At 42.5% G+C, this 24,933-nt stretch overlaps 1 protein-coding gene across 4 annotated transcripts in view; it reads right to left on the bottom strand.

Moving 5' to 3' along the window:
- Positions 1-7,481: 7,481 nt before the first annotated feature.
- GPR107 (G protein-coupled receptor 107) overlaps positions 7,482-24,933 on the bottom strand; it is a 40,860-nt gene continuing 23,408 nt past the window's right edge. For 2 of the 4 annotated variants that reach the window (XM_076355783.1, XM_076355784.1), the window contains exons 15-19: positions 18,611-18,763; positions 17,072-17,121; positions 16,243-16,326; positions 15,301-15,425; positions 7,482-9,009 (exon numbers count right to left, since the gene is read on the bottom strand). In XM_076355783.1, the coding sequence (XP_076211898.1) occupies positions 8,913-9,009; positions 15,301-15,425; positions 16,243-16,326; positions 17,072-17,121; positions 18,611-18,763 (509 nt within the window). In that variant the 3' untranslated portion in view covers positions 7,482-8,912. The remainder of the gene's footprint in view (positions 9,010-15,300; positions 15,426-16,242; positions 16,327-17,071; positions 17,122-18,610; positions 18,764-24,933) is intronic. The other 2 variants (XM_076355785.1, XM_076355786.1) reach the window with 1 other exon arrangement.

Raw genomic sequence — 24,933 nt, 5'->3', positions numbered from 1 at the left:
CCCCCCATGCAGCCATTTTGTAGCATGCTACATCTTCTTGGCTCTCTTTAATCATCGCTTAGTCAGGCTTACAGCTTTAATTCTTGTAATCTTCTGTCGTTGCCCAATTCCCTCGTCTCAGTCACTGCCGCTGTTCTTTGTAGCCCCTCCAATTTGGCTACCACCTCCTGGTATGAGAGCCATCCCAAAATGAACAAGTTTGGCTTCTCCCAGGGGATGCAGATCAATACCTTCACAGCCGTGCCGAGTGTGGGATTCCTTCCGACTTCACAGAGCTCCTGCAGAACAAAGCATCCCGAGCAGCTCAGGGGAAGAGGCATTTCCAGCCACGCAGCAGCCAAGGCACTAACAATTGCTCTTCCACACCCCGCAGTAAGTGGTGGGTGCCTATGCATTCTTAGGGCGATAGGCTGCCAACGGGATATCGTGGCACCTTACAGAAACGACTCGGGACTGAAGAAGATCAGCACCTTGGAACAGTGTCCTCAGGGACAAAAAAACCTTATTAATATATTTACCCTTGCCACAGGAGACCCACGTTGTTAACGGCTCCTCTCACTGAGGATACTGGAAGTCTCTTGCCAAGCTCAGCACAATCATCCCAAGGGGGAGCAGTAAAAGGAGTTTTAAGCCATCCCCTCCATTTTGATCCTCATCTACGCCGCCTACCACCACTGTAACAGCCTCACCTTGCATGCCTGTTTATTTTTGTCAGTAATACAAGAGCCATCTCATGCATTACATCTCAGCCACCCCACTAAAAATATTCTACAGGGGGAGAGAGTCACGAGAAAGCAGTGTCACCCCAAGTTACATTATTTTCCATGGTTGAGAGGGAGAGAAGAAAGGGATGACATGCATTTGTTATTACTTAAGACACATTAAAGCCCTTGTCTCCTGACTGCAGACCCCAGTATCAGGATCAGCTGTGACGATACAAGCTGTGTTATTACCTCTTCTGTACAAAGCAATTTGGTTTTATTGACCATTCGCTATACAGGGCACTACAGCAGCTCCTGCTCATTAGAGGCTGTCAGTCAGAAGGCAAAGGAAGGTAAAAGCAAGAGAAGGCAGCTCTTTGCAGTCATGAAGATAATCTTGCTAGAGCAAGAGCATCGACAGCAGGCAGCTTGGACTGCAACGAGGAGCAGCACATGATCAAGACAGCTCAGGATTTCAGACACAAGAAGAAAATCCTTAAAGCAGGTAAAACAATTTACCTCCTCTGGACAGGAAAACACCTACATCCAAACACAAGCACACTGAGGAAAGCTGTGTTAGGGCTCTGGTTTTGTTTATTCTCCCCCCTATGTAAGTCTACCAGACAGTCTCTGCTTGCAATACACCTTAAATACCAGGAGCTCTGTTGCAATTAGGGGCTTTTTCTTGTTGTCTCTCCTTGGAGCAGATAGTCAGAAATCAAGGTTTTTCCCACATAACCTATACTTGGTCTCAATCTCAAGTGAGTCTTCCCACAATTTAGTCCTACTTTACACACCCCTCCCCTAACATTTCACCTTTCATTACAGCCGAGTGATTTTCTGGCCCAGTGCAGCTAACTCCACTGGAGCGCTGTGCACTTACAGCAGGGATGAGTTTGGCTGCTGTCACTTTAAGGGGGGGATGTTTTAAGGCCAGATATGTAATAGCCAGAGAAAGCAGAGGATGTTCCCTTTGGAGAAACTGAACATCCAAGAACTACCTGCATAAAATAGATGTAGGCTACCCCAAGTGCAGCAACCAGCCAGCACCTTCATCACAGGAAGTTTGTTTTATTCTGCAGCAGGGTATTAGTAAGTCCTAAACCCATGTACTTTTTATAGTTTAGTTCCCTGGTAAAACACCACCCACCCAAAGGCTTGAGGCAATGCAGAACTGGCTGCTTGGGATTTGCACGGTAGCGAACACAGGCTATTTTTGGCATTACCCCTCTGTGGTAGGATGAGAACTACAGGCTAAACTGTAAGAAACATCTTGAAGACCTACATTTTGTGATGAAGGACGTATGCTTTTGAGGGGCGGGGGATTATCAGGAAGAGCACTTCACAGAAATATTTTGCCCTCCTCATTCCTGCCAACCCAACCAGTTTGCAGAACTGAAACGCATGGTTAGATCCTGACATCTCAGGAAGAGATCAACTACAAAAGTCCCAAATCACCCTCAGTCCAGCCTAAAACAAACAGGTCAAGGACCTGCCTCTTTGAGATAACGTGGCCAGATGCACAAAGGATATTACTTAAAATACAGGTTTCTACCGTTAATTTGTATCTGGTCACCAAGGTTCAAAGCACCAGCTCCCTATCCTCCCTTGCATGGCAAGCTGACACACCAAACCCTGTGGAACGAGAAGACCACAACGCTGGCTAGCAGCAAGCAGCCCTGGATGCGCCTGTCTATCTGCCTGCCCAAGACTGCCAGGCTGTGAGAAACAGGGCTATAAGAAACGCTTCCATCCATTTGAGACTCAGTCCACAGAAACTACTGCAGAGGTTCAGCTTACAAAACTAAAAGAGGAGCTAGGCACATACAAGCACAGCTGTAGTACCTGGAGGTCTTCCAGCTCAAGGAAAGGCACTTCAGTGAACCCCGCTGTGGGTCACTGACAAGAAAGCTTTTCCCATGGATTACAGGTTGTCCTGGTTTCAGCTGGGATAGAGTTAATTTTCTTCCTAGTAGCTGGTACAGTGCCGTGTTTTGGATTTAGGATGAGAACAATGTTGGTAACACACCGATGTTTTAGTTGTTGCTGAGCAGTGCTTACACTAGGCAAAGGCTTTTCAGCTTCCCATGCTCTCCTGACTGAGCAGGCTGGAGGTGCACAAGAAGCTGGGAGGGGGCACAGCCAGGACAGCTGACCCCAACTGGCCAAAGGGACATTCCGTACCATGGGACGTCATGCTCAGTACAGAAACTGGGGAAACCTGGCCGGGGGGGCCACTGCTCGGGGACTGGCTGGGCATGGGCCGGTGGGTGGTGAGCAACTGCACTGTGCATCACTTGCTTTGTATATTCTTTTATCATTATTATTTTCCCTTCCTTTTCTGTCCTACTAAACTGTCTTTATCTCAACCCACAAATTTTAGCTTCTCCCCCCCCCCCCCCCCCCCAATTCTCTCCCCCATCCTGCTGGGGGGGAGCGAGGGAACGGCTGTGTGGTATTTAGCTGCCTGCCAGGTTAAACCACAACACAGGTACACAAGATTTTTGTGATTTGGCCCTGTATGCATGATGCATATGTTAGTGGCTGCAAATGGAAGTTAGGCATGGGGAAATGCAGACTTTGGAATCAACGGGTCAGCTTGGGTGCTAGCAGTTCAGAAGCAGAAAGTGAGATGCATTAAACTTCTTTCTGGTCAATCTTTATTTTACACATTTGCATCACAGCAGGGAAACCAAGTTACACAGACCATCCTGATTTGTATCTAACCTTGCTTCTCTTCAAATACTGTTTGTTGTTCTTTTAATAAAGTTTAAAAAAATACTTAAAAAAAACATTTGTACATCTGAACATGAACTGAGGAACAGGATATTTACAGGTCACCAAACACCCTGGAACTGGACCTTGCTGTACACAGGAAAGTTTTTTTTGAGTTGCTGGAGGTCGTTTACTAAATGAATTCAAAGCTACACTGTACAAGGTGCCCTAAAGCTGCTTAATGACAGAAGAGGATCTAGAATTAATTATTAATAGTTACTAAAGGGAAAGGAAAGCTATTTAGACCCCTAGTCTGTTTTGACAGAACAGGTACCAGCCCAACGCTCCAGTATCCTAGCTACAAGACGAAGTGCTTCGTGTGGAGGTCGGGCTCTATTACACAGAGCAGAACACCGAGTGAAATCCCACGGGGAAGTATTTATTAAGAACTGTCCTTTCTACAGGATTGCTGCAGTCAAAACATAAATGGGTTCTTGAGCCAGCCAACCTACAAGGAGTGACTCTTTCCTCAGCCACTTTCTTCCAGTACTGTCACTTTACGTGTAAGTGAGTATCTCAGTATTCTTCTTAAATCCTGTTCCAGCCACTTGCAAGTACGTATCGTGCGGAGTTCTTACAGGATCATTGCTATAGCCAAGCGAGAAACTACAAGGGGGAAAATACACAGCTTCCCAATATTGCTAAGTAAAAGTGATTAATAAGCCCAAACCAGCATCATACCCAGCGGCTACAAGAAAAGCCAGATTAATCCAATTTAGAACAACGTTTTCCAGCAAATCAACCCCAGGGAACACAAAGAAACATAGGTCAAGTGTCTCTGGGCAGCACCTCCTCAGTTTTCATGAAACATTCAGGTTACTGAAGTTACACACAAGGTCACAGGTTTTAGACAGTATAAGTCCCATTATGTTTCAAACATGACTGTACCTTCCATCTACTGCAGACCACAGCTCCATGTTCTTTTTACAAAGATGAAAAACGGGGAAACATTTTACAATTGAATCAATAAAACATATGCTTTAAAGCAACAGTAGTCTGTTAGCTATCCTTCAGTTTGACAAACCAGGTAGTCTGAAGGAGGAAGGATTTCCTTCCCTTCAATACCTGTGCTACTACCCAATTACTTTTTTTAATAACTAAGCAACTTCAGTTCTCAGAGCTCAACAGATCGTACAAATACCCAATATTTGCTTCAAATGCAGCTGGGCAATTTTCAAAAAGACAACAACAAAAAAAAAAAACTTGCTTGTCAATTTGATTGTCACTGGCCAGGCTGCATTTCTCCTCTTGAAGAGGAGCATACTGTAAGGAAAAAAGACTCAACACACTAAAAATCTTCCATTGGACTTTCACCAAATGTGGACACCGGAGTGATTAGGACATGCCCTTTCATGGCCAGAAGGAATGTTACAGTGCTTAACGACACATGGTGGTTGCACACTCATGCTAGAGAGAGTCCATTTAGCTTAGAAAAATACATCTTCCACATTACTAGCTCCAAGACAAAATACTGCAATGCAGCAAATTTTTACAACATGCTCCCAGGGTATGCCAGCATGGAAATCCAGGAACAGGGCACTCAGCTGGAGAGAAACACTGAACAATGCACTGCACAGATCATGACATGCTGAGTTAGATGACAACATGAAAGAGCATCTTAATAGGACAGCATGTGGCTTCTTCAATTCGAACTGCTACATTTTGAGCAAGCAGCAGCAACGTTCCAGATGACCCCATTATGTCTTGCTTTCTTTTTAGTATGTGTCTTGATGAACCATCAAGGAAAACATTTTCAAACCTGAAGAATGCAAGAGTGGCAGTTGCACTGCAAGGAGGTTTCCTATGGAAGACAGCTTGCTGAACAGTTACAGCAGGAAGGAGGAGTGCATCAGTGGTATTTGCACGCCATCATCAATAGGGATTTCTTGGGGCATAACCTGCATTACAGCTGAAGACTGAACCAATCTCATTTTTATCTGCAGAGGGTGCAGAGTACTCCACTGCAGCAACATATGTGAATGCATTCAAAACCATTTATTCTGAATTGCACCAGACCTGCATTTCCAGGACCTCTGTCATTATACCCTTGTGTACTTGCAGGGTGATTGTTTTAGTTGCTCACTTTGGTAAAAGGCAAAGACAGGAAAGTAAGGCTGTATCCCAAAACGATCTGTAAGCCACAAGCAGCTCTTCTATTTTCCCTCCCCATGAAAGACAGAGCTTCCTACCAGATAGGCAGCCATCAGCATTTGAAAGGCAAGCACTGCGATTATCCTGCCTGGTGGGCTCTAAGCTGCCACTTTTCGCTAGCAATAGAGAGTCATGCACTTGCCAGTCATGCAGATATGGGTTCGCCTTGGGAGGAAGAGGGAGGGACTAGCCCTCCCTTTCATGCATTGCGGTGCAGCACACACTGTGCTGTGCGAGAAGCACAGCTGCAGCCATCCTCTCCGTCCTCCAACACCCCAGCCACCGTCCAATCCCTGCAAGACAGTTTTTCAACCTGCTCCAAAGAGTTCCACCAGAGAAAAGTGGAAATTTACTTAGGAAATGGCTGCAGTAAGAACCTTCTATCACTCTGCTTTTTCACTTGTACATCCACATTCATTTTCTCTACTAATGCTTAGGTCTGACTAGTTACTGTTGTACTGCTGGTTAGCATCCTGCATTAAGTGCCAGCTGAAGTCGGTTGTATAGCTGACTGCTGAAGCTCAGGTCTGAACTTGGGAACAGCTCTTCTAAAAACACTTCTGGAGTACTGCCATGGCTTCTCATGCCAAGACAAAAAGAAGTCACCCATTTTTTGGCCTTTGACTAGTGAGCCAGGGACTTGGCAGATAAACCCACACCATGCGCAACTTCAGCGAAAAAAGTGCATATAAAAAAGAAACCTGAGACTAAGGTAAAAGCACTTGCCAAATCGGCAGCCCCACTGATGCTGAGGTATGGAATAGGCAGCTGTTTAGAACCAGCTCAGCCCACGCTGGGATCTCGGCACAGCCCCTCATGTTTTTGGATGAAATGCCACACCCATCAGAATTTCATACCTCATTCGCAAAAGGTATTAACAGGTTCTAAGACAACATCATGTCTGGATTAACACTGTTACTGCACTTTTGTTCCTGACAGCAAATCCTTATCCTTTACATACTTCAGTGCCAACAGATTTCAAGTCTCCAGTGGACTACTCTGAACAAAGTTTACAGCCTGTTTGAGTAGCTCTTTGGATGCAGACAGTGACATTTCCACAGGGACAGAGTAACCATGCAAAGAGTGAGAGGATGAGTTTTTCCAGGTATTGTGTTTAAGCGTATGATGAGCTGGGACTGCCTATGTTTGTTTATAGTCCAATCTCTCACACTTCAGCTACTTAATATGCGCAAGATTTCCTCATACAGAAGGTCTAAAAGGCTCATAGGTCACCTAACAGCCTTTCTAGTTGTGTAGGCTTCTCTGTTTTCACTAAAACTGTATCTTCGCAAGACAATGACAGCAAAAGTCAAACCTTCACTGCTGCAATTACTACGCAGTTACAGCTGAGGAAGAAAACATAGAAGAGGACTCTGTACCCAGAGAAGAGGGCTACTCTCATGCTTTATCTGAAGAGAAACCAGTTTCAGGCATCAAAGCAGGCAGAATAATTTCTACCATTTCCATGATGCACAGAACCAACACCTAGGAAAAGAAGCGGCAACCGGAGAAAACAATGCTGCTCTTCAAACAGCGGGTCGTCTTGATGCAGACTGCTCATTTAAAAGCTCTACAATCCCTGTTAAAGACTGAGAAGTGGTTCAAGGTTCCAAAGAAAATCCCCCTTCTAAACTTAAAGAATAAAAAAACCTAGTGGCTGATAGTCCTCTAATCAGTTATGCCCAAGAGATATAGTCCCTTCAGTCAAAAAAGCAATTTGTAAGTGAGTTTGTAAAAGATGCTGGCACATCCGAAGCTCTGTGATGATGACTATCCCTGTCACCCTGACAGAAGCACTTTGCTCGACAGCACCGTATGTCAATGTCTCTACATGAATATTAAGGCTTCAGTGGGTCAGTGAGTTATACTTGATTTATTTTTCTTAAAGCTTATCCTCATTACATCAGTGAGCCACTTCCATCCTCCCCCAAATTAACAATCATTTGCTATGCCTTACTACTACAGCTATGGGCACCAGCTTGCCTTACTAACGATAGCGGAGTACTACAGATAAAACACACATGGCATTTGTGACATGTCTAAAGACTCCACTGCAAGTTTGCAGCTAATAGTTAAGACTTCTGTATTCCCCTGCATTGAGTGTTCTGGTCATAGTCTTCTCCTTTCCTGACAAAAACCATTTAGGACTGGAAGCTGCAGTTAACTGGTTTTGGCAGCAATACCATTTTGACCAGTTCAGCCCATCTCAAACAGCAATACCGTTAATCCGACATAGCCAGAGAGGTACAAGTAGCCATCCAGAGAGGCTAAGTAACTCCGGATAATGGTGAACCAGAGGTTTATGCTGCAGTACATTTGCTAGACAGATTTCCACTGGAGATTCTGGTACTGTTTATACTGTGCCAGAAAGGAGTGTCTTTTGAAATACCTTGAAAATATTTTATGAAGCAGATCAAAGTGTTCTGGGTCACAGCTTGAAATTAAGTGTTTAGGATAGCATGGCAGACCCCTAAAAAGCAAGCATCAGTCTTACACTTCTTGTGTACTTGTCAGGTGGGTGTGAGTCAAGAGCGACTCCATGAACAGTGGAGAATTTACATTAACGCTTATTGCACTATGGGCTAGTGCTTTTCATGGAGAACAGTGACTTGCTCCCTGTATAGCAATACATTTGAAAACCTAACACATTCAAGTGGATACCTGCATGGATAAGACAAGAAAATACTTATCAACTTTCCCACTGATGTGAGTAGTGGCAGAAGTCATCTGATCTAATACCCCATTTAGTCTCTCAAATAACTGCAGTTGTTTCTATTCATTTGTTTTGTAATGTTTTGTCCAAGCCAAAAGAAGAGTTTATAAAAAGAAAAAAGAATACTTACATCTCTTATCTTCTTTTCCCGCCTTCTGACACGCTTTGTAATTCCCAGCATATATGTTACATAGCAAGTGTATATATATATATGCGCATTATATAAAATATATACTTTACATACACACTAAAGGTTTCTCTTCATACTAGTATTACACATTCTGAAGAACGCAACTGCAAACAATTCAGAATACCTAACCAATCCAGAAAGGGGAAAAAAAGAATAAGCTACCCAAAATCCCTAGGAAAGCTTCACGCTCCTTGCAGGTACCAAGAGATCCCATTTTCTTATGATCAGAGGAATAGTTATATTTCTGCACTGTTTTGCTCCCCCTAGACACACCCCACTCTGCAGTTTCAGTGTTGGGAAGTGCTAGTTGCTCCCTTTCCACTGAGAGTAATATTAATAAATTAGAAAAGTTTCTCTGAAAGTGCTGCCTTAGTCCAGTCCATCATGCCGTGCTTTCCCACTCGCCCCGTGGCTCTGCTGAACCATTCACCACTTTCTTGACCTTCTTCATGCCCTCCATTACTCCAGAAGTCGTCACCCTGGAAGAGAAGGAAGAAACATCAGAGAACAGAACTGGAACTGTAATATCCATTTCACCAATAGCCCAGGCTTGTGTTCCTGCACATATCAAATAACACTCCTTGAGCGTCTCGTTACCAAGACCTAGCAGTCTCAATGTTTGGTCTCTCCTATTGCTACCATTTTGCAGACCAGGTATCATCTTGGACACAACACTAATGGGTGTTGGGAGCAAGGCCACTGTCCTTGAGAGCCTCAAGGCCCTCCCCGTCTATCATTAAACTAAAACAGCAAATAATATTTGCTCGTACTCAGAAGTAGCAGCAGGGGTGGTTAAACAGTTAAACCAGGTGTTTATTTGCTCAAGTTTAAGCAGCTTGCTTAAAAACATTTTGCTATACAGCTGAACACCCTTAATTCCCTGCATTAAAGACTTTCTTCTGCATTTGCAATGCTTTTAATAGGTACAATGTATTATACAAATGCACACATAGTGGACAGTGCCCCAGAAGAACCTTATTAGCTTAATGCACACCAACTCCTGTTAATAGCAAAATTACTCAATGAACAGCAACAAAACAGAAGAGAGAGGTCATCCTTTTTATACCATCCAAGTCTGGCTTTGTCATGGCAATCTGACCATCGAACTATAAAGCCTCATAATACTGTTCAAACATTAGGCAGACTGAACTGTTTATCCAGCCAGAACAGCACCACTCCACTCGGAACTACCTTGGCTATCCAACAAGCTCTTCAGCCCAGTAGCTTTCCCTGTTGCTATACAAACAGGCTATTCGCATGCACAAGACATTTGCTTTATTCTTTTGCACAGTATTACTCTCATTCCGTACAGGTATTTTTTCCCCCACAAATGTGCTACAAAGGTTATTTTGGATGCTGAAAGTAAGAGTGCCAATAGCTCAATGCATTCACAAGGGATGCCTGGAAGCATACATAAAACTGTCCTGTTCAAAGATGCCGCTGTCGGTGTTTGTGTGCTTTCACCTGCTGTCTACCACGTAAGAATATTTTATCTGATCAGACTAGCTAACAACATTTTCACAGTATCACCCAAGAGAAGAAGTAATCTTCAGATACGCTCTGTTGATAATGCTCTTAGTTCCACGTTAGATATCAGCTTCTGTTCATGTACTGTAAAAACAATTTACTCAAACTGGTGTGTTCAGTGACTCTCTAGCAGTGGCAGTACTGCGACTGTCAGTGGTTCAGACACTTCAGAGTGGGCCTAGATGAGCTTGTGTTTAAGGGAATAGGGAAAGGGTCAGAAGAGTACAGATCAAATAGCACCTTTATTCCCTATTGAAATTAAAAAAGAAAAGGGAGAAGAGTAAGCAGGTTGCTTAAAGGAGAAAGATGGAATTAGTAAACAGTAAACATTTGCCTGGAAGAAATCACATCAAGCTTATCAGCACAGAGAACATGTAGATCTCAAGTTCTCCCTGTTGACAAAGGTTTTCCCACAGTCACATAGGAAAAAATCTGGGGAAACGTGAGCTAGACAAAACCATCAAAGTAGATGCATAACTAATTGGAAAAGCACGCATTGAGATGTACTTAATGGTTTCCTGTCAAAAATGAAAGAACATTGAGTGTGGTTCCAGAGAGGTCTGTCCTGGGTTCACTTCTACTCAATATTTTCAGTAATTGCCTGGGAAATGGAATAGGGAACTTGCTTATTAAATCTGCAGAAGACACTAAGAGCTACATATTTGAGAACAGGACTAGAATGCAAAAAGATTCTGGCAAATCTAAGTAATGGGCTGAAAAATATGGGACAATGCAGCAGGACAACTACAAAGTTTACTCTTCAGAAATAATAAACTTTGTAATTACAGAATAAGGGGCTAAGTATCAATTCTTCAGGGAGGAGCTGAAGATTACGATGGGCTACAAACCAAAAATGAGCCACTAACATAGCAATGCAACAGCAGACGTACTGGGATATATAAATAGGTGTTTTGCACATGCATGACACCAAAGTAGTCCCAACACTTGACTCACAGCTAGTAAGATCCCACCTGGCACACAGTCTAGATTTTAGCACTGCATTTTAATACAATTACAAACCCATTACACACCAAGACGATGACAAAAATGATCAGAGGTTATGGCTAAGAGGGAATGACCCACTTTCATGGAGGGAAAGAACAAACAGCTACATACTAAAATTGCAGCCAGGTCCAGTCATGTAATTTGTTACCAGAAAGGCCATTTACTGTCCCCGCCCTGCAACGATAGCAAAGAACTGGGAGAGATTTCGGGGTGGATTCCTCAACAGTGAAAGTTAAAGACCAGCTGATGAGCACTGTTCTTGCCTCATGACAAGTGTATGGCGTAGCTCGGGTCCTCATTTTTTCCAGATTGTTTGTGTACAATGGGCAACTCCTCTCCCTCTCAAAATCAGTTCAGCCAACACGTTTTAGTGCCCAGTAAAACAGAGGTATCAGCACTAAGCCCAAGCACACTGCAATTCTCATTCTAGTCCTCTGAGCAGTCTCAAGACTTCAGTTCTGACCTGCAATACTGCAAGTAAATGTTCCTCACCTGCAGTTTGCTGAACTGCATTTCTAGCCCACAAACTAGCAGTAGCTAAAATGTAACAAATCCATCTCTCTCCAGAGAGAATTTTTGTGGCTGTCAGCAGGATACCTGTCACAAATGAGGCACAAAAGGAATTCCCTGAACACTCCATTGCAGTGGTACGTGCTGTGGAAATGTCATAATTCTCTTCCCCCCCCCCCTGCATTCTATCCAAGGTATCAAGAGATGGCTAAACATTCAGAAATATTTTCAGCCCTCCACAGTGGTGGATCTCAGCTGTCTTCTCTTTTTTTGTTTTATAGTCCCAACAAGAAACACTGCGATACTGGCAGCAGCCGGCCTTTACAAGCTATTGCAGACTGGAGTGAACACTGATCAGCCATTGAGCAAAAAAGCTGATCTCTGCATGGGAAAGATGTGTTAGGTGAAGAAAGTCACTTCTAATGGAGAGCATCATGAATCAGTTGCCATGAAGAACAACCTGAGAGGAAGCAAAGAAAAGCAACCAACCAGGACTTCAAGTCTCAGCACTGAATAGGTTGCCTTATGGTACAGTGAGAAACTCCAGATCCCGAGGCATCAGCAAAGGTAGGTCAGTGTTACCACAACAGTTCACTATGTTGAGGCTGTTTTGGGCGTTAAGAAAAAACAAAGTTAGTCTCCACACACTCAGTAAGATGGATTTACTGAATTAATAACAACCATTAATGGCTTTTCTGTAATTCCTCCTCCAGTGGAAATATCTTAACCCCACATGCACGTATGAACGTCATTCCCAAACAAGATCTGTAGAAGACCACTTTGGTACCTAACATTTAAAGCAAACTTACTGAGCTAATGAAATAACTTACTGCAAGAGTAAAAAAGAAAACCACCAAAAAACCCCACAAACAAACCCCAAACTGCTTTCTTTCCCCTTCCTCACCCCACCTCATCTACTGTACTGTTTATATTTTTGTGTTCATGCCCCAGAAATGGCATTAGGACTGGAAGCCTGACAACTCTTTCTGCCAAGTGTGGCTGTACCTCTTCAGAGTTCTTAAATCTAACAAACTGTCAGCGACAAGCCCACATACTGACAGAATGGGCTCAAGAGGCTGCCCAGCACAGAATACACAGAAAGCCACTTTGTTGATGATGAATGGCTATTGACCCTACTTGAAAAAGAACAGACTGGTCCTTAGTTCAGGTTTAGTCGTACTCTCCTCTCCACCAGGACAACTTCTATTGAGTCTGGCATAACTGAAGAGAAAGTTCTACCCCAAGACAGAGGCATGTTAGTTGAAAAGACTTATTACAAGTTACCTTTGCTGTTCTTGATTTATATTTTATTTGAGAGTTACAAGAATTTACGGAGGGAGGATTTGTGCCTTATGTTGCTTCTGTCACAGACACCTAGTCTTTGGATTTTTCTTGAAACTTTGCAGATTTCCACAATGTCCTTAACAATATTTACATTTACTGCCAGACTGAGCTTTGTACAGTTTGCACTGCTTGAAAACAGGCATAAGCTAGAGAGCTGCACTTAAAATGTCCTATTTTTTGCTGGAAGACAAGCAAGTCTGGAAAACAGGCTTGGTGACGTTACGGCTCTCCCCTCCATTGGCTCACAGAAATGTTGAGTCTGAAGAAACTGAATGCTTCTGCAGCAAGTGTTTTAAAGAGCCTGACTTTAACAAAAACTCTCTGGGAGAGGAAAACAACCATAAAACTTGGCAATAAGACATGGCAGAACACCATGAAGTTTGAAGTTTGCAGGCTTTTAACTTAGGCCACAGCCTCTGAAGACAAGTGGGTATTTATCACATGAAAGACAAAACACACACATACAATGGTTAGTCAGGATGCTGTCAGGCACTTAGTCACTTGCTCAAGTAAGCCTTGATATTTTTCCCCCACAGAAACAACATTTAATATTTATAAAAGCAAAAATAGGACCAGCAAGACCAAGTCAACAAGAAATTTAATCCACTTTCATTGCAGTGCTTCACCTGTCACAGAATGTGTATACACCACACTTCTCAAATATGTGCAAACTTAAACCTTCCTGATGCAGCTGGGGAAGGAAGAACAAGACTCTTACAGATTATACCCTGCCAAGTGCCCAAATGGAGTAAAACGTCTGGTGAATCAGACGAGAAAAATTCAAGCAAGGCTAAGGGGAACAAACCCACAAGGCACAACAATGGAAACTCACAAGGCAAAGAGTAAAATGCCTTACTAGGAAAAGGCTCACAAGGAATTCTGATCCTCCAGTTTCCAGTAACGTCTATTTCACTATGGCAAGATGTAAATCACTTCGTTCATTAAACTTTCTCCAGCTTATTCCTGGCAGCTTCTCTTAAATTTAGCAGCTTCTCCAATTTACTGGAATTACTACATGTGAAAGGTGCCATATTATTAGTCCCAAAACAAGCCAAGTAAAAATTCATTAAGCATGTCATGCAAAGTTGAAATTCACTCTAATGGGCAATCTTGTAGGAAAAAAGCTCTTTTCTGTTTAATTACAAATCCTGCCACATCTTCTAGTTCAGACAGTGTCTTCCTAATGTGGATGTTTATTTACCAGCTCCCAAACTCAAACCAGCTTCTTACATAAACCATTTAAACACTTAAGTGATAGTGATTTTAGGGTCACTGCCCACTAGTTGGATTCCACTTGCAACAATGATAGATTTTATGGATCCAAAGCAAAAATAACTAAGCGTTTGGAAAGATCTTTGTTACTAAGACATTTCTGAGAAATTAAACTCCTTGCATGACATTTCAGGCTGGATTCTACCACAAACCTTCTTGTAGCGATTTCCCAATAAGCTCCATTTCTTTCTGAGCTAACTATGAGGGCAAACACACTCTGACTTTTTTTGCCCCCACAATAAAAATTGGAGTGTCTATTTGTTTCACCCAAGATCAGGTAAAGGAGATCTGCCAAACTGGAAATAAACTCTTAGGAACAGGCTTCTCAGCCTGTATGTGAACTGCAATTATGCATGAAGTGTGTAAATACTAAAGAGACTAGGTTAGCTTGGCTCTTATTAAGGCAGAGTCTGTGGAAAATAGCTGTATTCAACACTTTTAGCATGCTGAATTTCTTAGGGCAGTTTCTAGTACAGATTCAGAAATGCCACTCATTTTAAGTTCTCAGAAAACACTGCAAAGAAAGTGACAGGGACTTAGGCTGAGCCCCGCTTTATAATTTCTCCAGACTGTCTTAGGTCCTACTGCATTTGTGGTGCCTCATGGTTTAGCAGCAAGGAATAGAACAGTGAAGAGTACTGGTAAAAATCCATCTCCTCAGCTCAGTGTTACTTCCTGCAAAGCCACAGGCTGAACTTCAAGGTAGAAGTGACCTTACACCATGTTCATTTATATTCTGTAGATTGGTAGTTCTTTTTTTTTTTAAATACAAAGCATTAATGACAATCTGTAAGACTCATTGGTGTTCAGCAACACAGATTAAACACAGAAGCCTTTTTACTCGATATTTTCATGGGCATCTTTTTGCCCCATGAAAGGCTTTACCAGCTTATTCCACACTACTGCAATATCCAGCTCAGAGGCTCCTATACGTATCACAAATCTCTTTGGTAGTTTAACACACACCAAATAGACGCCTCATCTTTAAACGTGTGGGCAGATCTTAATCTTTTTCAAAGAAGGATTTAGAGAGATTAAAGGAAACTGTTTTTAAACATTAGTTTTCTCAAATCAAGTGAAGAGGTTAAAAAAAGGGGCAGAGGGGTTCTTACACAGCTTCCATCTCAAAGTCATCCTCATCGTCTTGAGAAAGCTGTAGGTAAGGGTTGTCTGATGCTGGACGGAACTTGTACCCAGTGAGGACAAAGAACACAAGTGTGGCCATTTCATCCAGCAGCTGCAAGTGAAAACACAAGATTGAAGTTCAGTCCTGTAATCCTTCATGGTCATGAAACATTTCTCCTCATTCATAAGGTTCAAGATTTAATGGCCAAGAAGTCTGTGCCATAGCAGAAATAACAAAGCAATTCCTGTCCCGTTATCATTAATCCCAGGCTAAAGGCTGTCAAGCCCTTTGTTCTTTCAGTTTTCCCTGTCACTTTAAATACAGTTACAGTTCTAGCCATCACTCCAGTGCTTTTAAATTACTACGGCAAGACTTGGCTTTTAAAGCGGGGAGACGAAGAAATCATCCCTACATTGTTTGGTATTTTCAACAGTTAATGTATTCCAAAGACTCCCTGCACAGTTACTTGGATTATATGTTAAGAAACCAAGTATTTAAAAGTCACTAGGCAAATAAAGCCTGTAGATGGAAGAGCGAAAGCCTATTTCACTGGCTCCCTGGGGCCTCAATTACGCAGGGCAAACCTGACTAATTTTTTTCTCCTTTGTATGTTCTTGATTAGTTTCCTTCAGACATTTTTGAATTGAAAGACTAAAAATCAATAATGCAATTACTTTCAGACATCTCATGTATAATCCAGCAGCCTTACTGGACAAACATAAAACTAAAAATATATTCCTGCCACCTTAGGCACATCAGTGATAAAAATCAGGAGGAGACAGGGTGCAGCACTGTGCTCCAAGATGTTCTACTACAACATGAGGAACAATTTATGGATTTTTTTTTTGGTGCAGTTATATTTAAAGAATAATAAGAAAAAGAAAAAAATAATCAAGGAATGAATGTATTTTCCTTTGTTGGCAAATACCTGGTACAGCCATTTCCACTGGAATGGAACAGCAATCTTTATGAGAATTGCAATGATCCGTGTGAAGTAAATGTAACACACAATCTGGGAAGGAAAAGGAGAAAGCACGATGAGAACAACAGCACCATCCTTACGGAACCTCTTTTTCCAGAGAAATAGCTCAAGCAATTCCCAGGCAACTCATTAGGTCAGATTAGCCTTATTATGCTCCTTGATAAACATTGAAGATACAGGCTGAGGGCTCTACTGCTTGTTGAACGTCCAAATGACTCAAACTATTGCTAACATATTTACGTTACAGCAGGAAAATGCTTTAAGTATTAGGATTCTGTAGAACTTGAAAAATCAGGATTGTAATTTATTACTCTTACCACTTATAAGAGTCTGAAATGAGGCTGTTGGAAATCATTAAGAAGCTTATGCTCTCTTAGGAGGTATGCTCATGGCTCCCACTGACTTAATCAGAAACTGCACACATGCATCTCAAGGCACCATTTGGTCCCAAGTTTAATTTTTAGCAAGTTTACAGTACGTTATTCAAGCCCATCAATTCAACTGGCAGCTCAAGCTGTCTCCAGAGGAAATTAGTAAGTGTTACAAATAGCTGGAACCAATTTAAAGATAGACAGAAGGATGCAACCACTAGGAAAGGAAGCTGCTTTGAGGATTGTAACCCAGTTGACCAAGATGCCAAAGCACAGCACTGCCACAGAACTAGGAACATCTCCACCACATCCACCAGCTATAGTAGCTTCCAACAAGTAATCCATCAAAAGGCTTGAACAGCTTCTAAGTGCTCTGTATGCATGCGTACATGTGTTTTACTTACCATAACATAGTAATGTCTGAAAAGCTTCAGCTTTGCTAGGTTAATGGCAGCTATCAAGAAAACACAAAAGTCCATCAGAAAATTGTTAAAATGAGACGGAGTTTCTTTTGATGCTTGTCTGCAAGGTAGGCAAGTGGTCAAAACTAGGACTCAGGTAATCCCAGACTAAAAGGATTTGTCCCACAGCCTGTTGGGTGCTCTGAGGAGTGCCAGTCTGGCTTGTCTACATACTGGACAACTCCTAGGCCACGGTGAATGCCCTCTTAAAAAGGCAACTCGGTGACATTACCTTTATGCTAAATTTTACATGCGCACATTGTGCAATATAGATCCTTCCTCTAATGCTTATCTGTATATAGGCAACTACATACCGTCACCTCACTCTTGCCAGAAGGGCCATGCCACTTGACATTGCCTCCTAGAAAAGTCTTATCTTTTCTAGGGTACTTCCTGACCTGCTCTGTGCCTTCAGCTGACCTGAGCGACTTTGAGGTAACCACGGCTCTGGGAACCACTGCATCTTGTTGAACCGCAACAGGAGTACCTTAACATCTGCGCAGTATCCTCTTATCATTCGTGGCTCAGTCACAACTTACAAGTGAAATGGGAAGTCATACTAAATAGTTCTCATAGCAAATGCATGTGTTTCAGTCACAAATCGTGTAAGTAAGGCCCCAGGCTAACCTGTGTTTATTGAACAGATTACATCAGCTCTTGAGGAACTGAGCAGATATTCATGTGAATGAGCAGAGGTCAACAACAGATAGAACAGCTGTCAACTCTGGTTTGAGAGTCAGGTTTTAGAGGTGCAGCAGGTTACAAATATGGACTCCTGGTGCTTTTGTGACAACACGAGAGGCAAGGAGTCCAAGATATGTTGACAGCATACAGAGATGCAGTTCAGAGACAATTAACATAAGTTGCCAGTTAGAAAATACTGCCACATACTTACTGGTATTCCCTCCAAGCCCTTCTTATATATATATTTTTCTTTTTCATCAGATCATTTTAAGCTCACCTGTACTCCCTCACAGAAATCACCCACTGCAAAAAGCAGATTTATAAAAGGCTGTATTTGCACATAAGGTCTTCCAGGTTCACAACAGTACAAAATACAGTATTACACACCAGGAAGAGGAGGGCCAATAGCTACTAAAAAATGCTTCACTTCCTATGACAAAAACAATGACGCTTTTCTTATGGAAAGGTAATGTCAAATGCACCACTCGAACTGTTAACAGGTTCCCACTACATAAGCTACAATGAAGACAAACAACGTTCTGTTATAAACCTACTGTCCTGGTTTCGGCTAGGATAAGGTTAATTTTCTTCCTAGTAGCTGGTATAGCGCTGTGTTTTGGATTTAGCATGAGAATAACGTGATAATACACTGATGTTTTAGTTGTTGCTAAGCAGTGTTTATACTAAGTCAAGGACTTTTCAGCTTCCCATATTCTGCAAGCGAGGAGGTGCACAAGAAGCTGGGAGGAAGCATAGCCAGGACAGCTGACCCGAACTGGCCAAAGGGATGTTCCATACCATATGACGTCATGCCCAGCACATAAGCTGGGGGGAGTTGGCCGGGGGGCAGCAATCGCTTCTTGGGGACTGGCTGGGCGTCGGTCAGCAGGTGGTGAGCAGCTGTATCACTTGTTTTTCCTGGGTTTTTCCTCTCTCTCTTTTGCTGTTTTCCTTTTCATTACAATTTATTATTATTATTATTACTATATTTTATTTTATTTCAATTCTTAAACTGTTCTTATCTCAACCCACAAGTTTTCTTACTTTTGCTCTTCTGATTCTCTCCCCCATCCCACTGGGGCAGGGGGAGAGCGAGCGAACAGCTTTGTGGTGCTTGGTTGCCAACTGGGATTAAACCACAACACCTATTTTGTATAATCTAGAGATCAAGAGTCACATTCCAAAACTTACCTTTAGTGTTCCAGAAGAACCATTGAAAGCTACGGACACCTCAAGACAGATACAAACCCTCCTCCAGCAGACATACTATAACAACAGCACCTGACTAACACAAGGCATAAACTGACTGACAAGTAGATAAAACTAAGCTAAGAGTAGTTTTGATTTAGTGCTGGCTAGTGGCTTCTACACATTTCCAAACGGTATGTTTAACTTTTGATGGAGCACAAGGCATGCCAGTAAGAGAAAGAAGAGCCAGATCTCAAGAGGAAAAAAAGCAAACCTTATTTGTGAAGGAACTCCAAGTTTGTTTCCATGCAGCTAAAGCTTGTACTGTGCACTACTCATCTAACGCCAGTCAGATTGGGTTGGCTTTGGACAAGGCTGTGCTCATGGGGGCAATCTTATGGCACAGTATGTCAGAGGAACACTAGCTCTCAGTTTTGGGAGGATGCTCCCTTCTGGACTGCGATATGAAACACTGAACATAGAATAGCATCTACTTTGCAATATACAGTTCTGGACTCCAGAAAGCAATGTCCAAGGTCTAGACTTGCATCTGTAGATGTACCAACAGTGAAGCACAGAGCACTTCACTGGGCAACAGATAGCAAGACTTGGAACTGCTAGAACAAGAACCTAACTAAATCCTGGGTAGCTAGATCAGCCCCGAGACATTGGTTTAGCTACTTCTCCCTCATTTCCGTCCCTCACAAAAACTAGTTTCCCCACATTTAAATAGCAAAAACTTATGGATTGTCATGGGTTTAGTGCTTTACCAGATAACCTAATGTTAAAAGCTTTTCATAATACAGTTGGAGAAAGATTAAACTGTGTGAATATGCAGGACAAGCTCATTAAGTCGTGAAGCAGGGAAGCAATATTGTCCTATTTAAAGGAGAGCTACATCAAGTGTAACCATGAAGATCTTGCGATTTACCACATACCAGTCTGTACACAGAAGGATCTATTTTGAACTCAACGCATTCATCTTCAAGAACTGCCACCAACTGGTGCAATGACAGGCCATGAGAATTATGAGGCTTTGTAGTTAAAGGAACACCAACTCAACAGCTGTGATTCAAACTGCCAGCCCATCAGTGCTTTACAGTCAACAACTGAGTGAGCTGGGGAGTCATTTCTGTTGGATTCATGCAGTGCATAGGAGGAAAGTATGGTGAAGCCAAAGATCTGGCTGCCAACTGAAGCGTCACAATGCCACCTCTCCCAACTGACAGAGCACAGCTCAAGATCTCACCTACTCATCATGATAATCAATACCAGAGAGTCATAGGTTGGTACATCCAGATATCTAGAATGGCTGAGCATGGGAAAGAAGGGGGGGGGAGAAGAGAGACAACCACCACCAAGTAGAAAGACTGAAGAGCCACCTCTAGAAGCTGGCTTGCTTATTTATCACAACTAGGTACTCTCCTCTAGCTGCCTCAACTTCAGGAATAGTTCTCTCCACTATCAGGCACTAAAGTCAGCATTAATGCACATCTACAAAATTCTGCCAGTTTTTTTTTTTTTTTTTAAACAGCTCAGTGTTACAGCACACACTGTTCTAGAGAAAGTCTAAAATCATCACTGCTTGGCATCAGCAGCCTGTGAATTACTTTTTCACAGGCTGAACATGCTCCAAGCAGTAACACTTGAGTCTCACTGTGCTGGACACTTTAAGACTTCGATTCACCTTAGCCTGGCAGTCCAGACACTGGCAGCAACACTTGCAAGGAGAGAGGCTAGGCCAGCAGCTGTCACTTACGACTTGAATCACTTGCAGCCTCAACCTGTAAAGCTGTGATAACACAGCAGCAATCACAGCATGCAGTAAAGGTTGGGTAAATTTATGTTTCGAGTATGATAACCATTCTTCAAGGAACAGTACTTAACTGCAGAGAAGATTAAAAAAAAAGTAGAGACTTTCTACCAAAGGTTTTACAAATGAATTCATACTTGTGTTCCACCTCTTTCATAGAGTAATTAAAAAGATAAAAGCCATCCTCCAAGAAAGGTTTATAACATCTATACCTTGCTTCCCTCAGTTTCCCCTCTCTATCACCGTTTACTTTAACAGCTTGTGCCTGCAATAGCCTGATCTGCATCGATCAAAACATAGCATACCACATTATTTTGATAATGAGTCTCTTTTTCAGATTGCCCCATGCTAAATTTCAAATGCTGAGACAGCCTATAAGATGGGGAAAAAAGTTAGACCATCCACTACAGCCTTGCACACCATCAGACAATAGCTTTTTAATGAATAAACCTGACCTTTTTAGAATATGTATGTAATAACAATAAGAGGACCACAGCCAAGGGCATAGGGAGCTCAAGTCCAGATAATATAGTATGCAAGGACAAACCATAATGCATCTTGAGTGAACACGCTGAAGTACAGCTAAGAATATTTCTACAATGCTTTGCATGCTATACTAACTCTGGTGCATTTGAGATGCAATCTGTGCCATTACCAAATAATAAATGGAAGTTTTCTATTCTTGCCCCCCCTGCCCCCAAGAATGAAGGCACACATATAGATCTAGACCTCAAAAAGCAACTCCAGGAGTAACTCTGAGAAGTATGGCCCTATAATCTCTACAGCACTCTGCTTAAAAGCATTCCTATACCAGAAAGAAGACGTCAAGCAAACAGATATAGCAACTCTCGGTGTCATGCATGAGAAGGTGGCACAGACTAGTTAATCTTGAATATTCTAAAACACATTAGCCATTTGGCACAAAAGTTCCCCACCAGGGTCAGAAGAACGTCCAAAGTACAGGATAAGCAATGTATGTCCAACACGCAATTGCTACATCAACCCTGGATAGCTATCTAGGGCACCCAGAAGTGGTACACTGAACATAATAGGCCTATTTCATTTCTCAACATTTCCCAACTCTCCAGTGCTATCCATTGAGGTCTCAACACTTAAATCACTAAGCTTTATCTCAAGGTTTGACATGCCCATGTACTGCCTAGAGCATGTTTACCTCTGCACTACCCCTTCCTTCTCGCTGGAGCGCTGTGGAGGTCTCCACGGAGCCACTGCCTCCAGCGTCTGCTGAGCTCAGCTAAGCAGAGGGTGTTCCGCACCATGCAGGACCAGGCTCTTTGTTCAGAGCATTTTCATGGTACAGAAGCAAGAAGACACTGAATACAGCAAGTGGTTTCTCCCGACATGGGGGCAAGCATGAAAGCATTAATCATCATTTGCCCACTGCACAGCACACAGGGAATGTTGCCTGGAGGCTACACACTGCAATGCATTTCCCCCAATTCTGCTGCCAACTATGACGTGCTGCAGTGCTTCAGGAAAATAGCTAACCGTTCGTGATCAGACTGCACCGAGTTTCACATCTCTCATCGCACACACAGAGGTAAAAGTAGAACAAAAACTGCAGTGGTGTTTCTAGCCCTCCATTCCTCCCTCAAACAGCAGATGACATGATACACAAGAGTGGGTTATGAGACTTGAGAGGTCCAGTGACCAAGAACTTTTGAGTTTCAAACAAAAACAAGCAAGTTTACTACAACATACTCCCTCTCTTCTTTTTCTCATGATGCCTGTAAACAAGGTAGTGGTAGTTGAGCAGCTTTCCAGCCTGAACAATTCTAGCTCAGTTTGCAAGGCTGATTTCCTTAAATCTGCAAGCAAGACATTTGTAATGCAGATCTAGAAATGGACAGAAAGCACTGCTCCCATCTGAAAGAACAGTGACAGACTAAAGAGCTGCAGCTAGGCGCTTGCTTAAGTCTGAAGGTGGCGATTTTAAAAGGGGAAAAAAAAAAGCTTCTAAAAATGGGATGTTTACGCCCACTGCTGTGCAAAGATAAGAAGCCTGTGTAGGTCAGATATTTTACTTCAGAGTTAGAGATCACCTTCAAGGGAAAAAAAAGCAAACAACCAGGCAGCTCAAACTCAGCTGCATCACTGTACCATGACTGCTCTTCACTAGCAATCCACAGCATCTGTGCATGTAAGGTCTCTCTGGATAATTATGGCTTTAGACCCATTCCTCTAGCTTTCCCACTATAGAAAGCAATCTTTAAAAAAAAAATCAATCAAGTTTAAATGACCATTAGCTAGTGACTCCAAATCATTGTTACATATACTAAGTCTTTTTAATAATTGTACATGCTAATATAAAGGCTTATGGCAAGCACAGCTGCAACAGACTAAAAGACTAGTAGTCCGACCAGCCTTCTGCTTCATTTCTAGTCCAGTCACGCTGCAGTCATGGCTGCACTTGACCCAAGGGACTGCTACCTAATAAACAGGTTGTGAAGTAGCTGGAAGAGGACAAGACAGACAGACAGTCGGGAAACACCACCAGGATACCGAGTCGTGAAGTCCTAGAGTTGTCAGTTTTAACAGATGCAAGGAAGCAAAAATTATTTACCTTAGGCCTTTCTCACCAACAAGAAGGTCACCAGAAGACTCAGCACCAGGAAAAACAGCTATTGAATTTATAGTATATAATTCCCTAGGACACCCTATAAGTTAGTGAAGTCTGTGTGAGAGAACAGGGAAAGCAGCCTTTGAGGTAATAACAGACAATAAATCCTAGCAAGCAATAGGCAGTCCAACCAGAACTTGTCTCCACAAGATTCATCAGCTCTAACCAGAGGACAGGCTGTGCAGCAGTTAAACTGCATATGAAAGGATCCAGTAGTTTTTACCACTTCAGGAGAAAACTATCTTCATCTGTGGAAAAAAGTGCTGGCGACTTTAGAGTTAGCACTGGTCCTATTTTTCTTCTGAGAAGCTAAGACACTGTGCAGCACCTCTGCAGAACAGGTCCTCCAAGGGAAGCCTACAGAGTTAAGAGCATGTGGTTCTAGTCCAGACTATTCATTTATAAGCCTAACATGAGTGATTTTACCTTATTACAGTGCAACCATATCACTTTTGGTTTTCTCAGCCAGACACACTAGCAACATGACATCATTAGGTAACATTCTGCTTCTGGCATCACATTGCCATTGACTTGCTCCCCATGGGCTCCTATCAACAGCCTCTAAATACTCTAACCACACTGTATTTCACAAGTGAGTCCCAGCACTGTGGCTGTCCTGGCCACAATCTGGTAGCTATGTTTTCCCTGAAATTTTTTTTCCTTAGCTTTTTATTATTAGTGTAGCATAACACAGCTGCTAAGTCCCTCTCAACACACAATTATTGAACTTGCAGGATCTGCACAATGAAGCATGGTAATGACAGTAGGTGATCCACAAGCAACATTCATGATAAAGAGCACCACTGCCCGTGGAGAACACCACAAAACAGAGGAATAAGAACAGTCCTTAGGGGCTACTGTGCATATCACTGACTAGCTAGAAAGACACAACCAGTTTTTCCTCAGATCACCATTTTCTTTTACCTTCACTATACACTACAACACATCCTTCAGAACTGCTTGGTTTTACTTGGATCTGGATTCCACCCATCACAATGAACAGTGGACAGGTCCAGAGTCTATGCTGAACATCCTTGATGTTGGCCACCTTACTTTTCTCCTTCACTCAGTATGTTCTGAAGTCAAGCAAACTCCATAGCACCATCTTGTGATAATAGCCATCAAGTGCAAAGTAGGCACGGGGTGATCACCTGAGGCCACACAGATCTAGAGGGTTTGTCTCAGTTAGAATCACTAGCTGCTGAGTGCTCAGTGTCAGAATAGTCACAGAGTCCATTGCCTCCCAGCAGTTCTGCCTTAGTTACAGGAAAGCTGACCTCTATTTGCAGTCACACACGGAGGCTTCAGCTAAGAACCAGGCCTTACATATGCAAAGTCCTCAGTTCAGAAGAAAGGGACTGCTTCAAGGAGTGCCTAAATTTAAGCAGACTTTGTAACAGTAAGAGTGTAAATACGCCAGAACATATGCTCAGTGGATAAGGTAAAACACATTCAACAGCGAATGTCACTGAACCCATG

Source organism: Aptenodytes patagonicus, chromosome 18 (genome assembly GCF_965638725.1).
Source record: "Aptenodytes patagonicus chromosome 18, bAptPat1.pri.cur, whole genome shotgun sequence".
NCBI lineage: Eukaryota > Metazoa > Chordata > Aves > Sphenisciformes > Spheniscidae > Aptenodytes > Aptenodytes patagonicus.
This window is presented reverse-complemented; position numbering and strand designations above follow the sequence as displayed.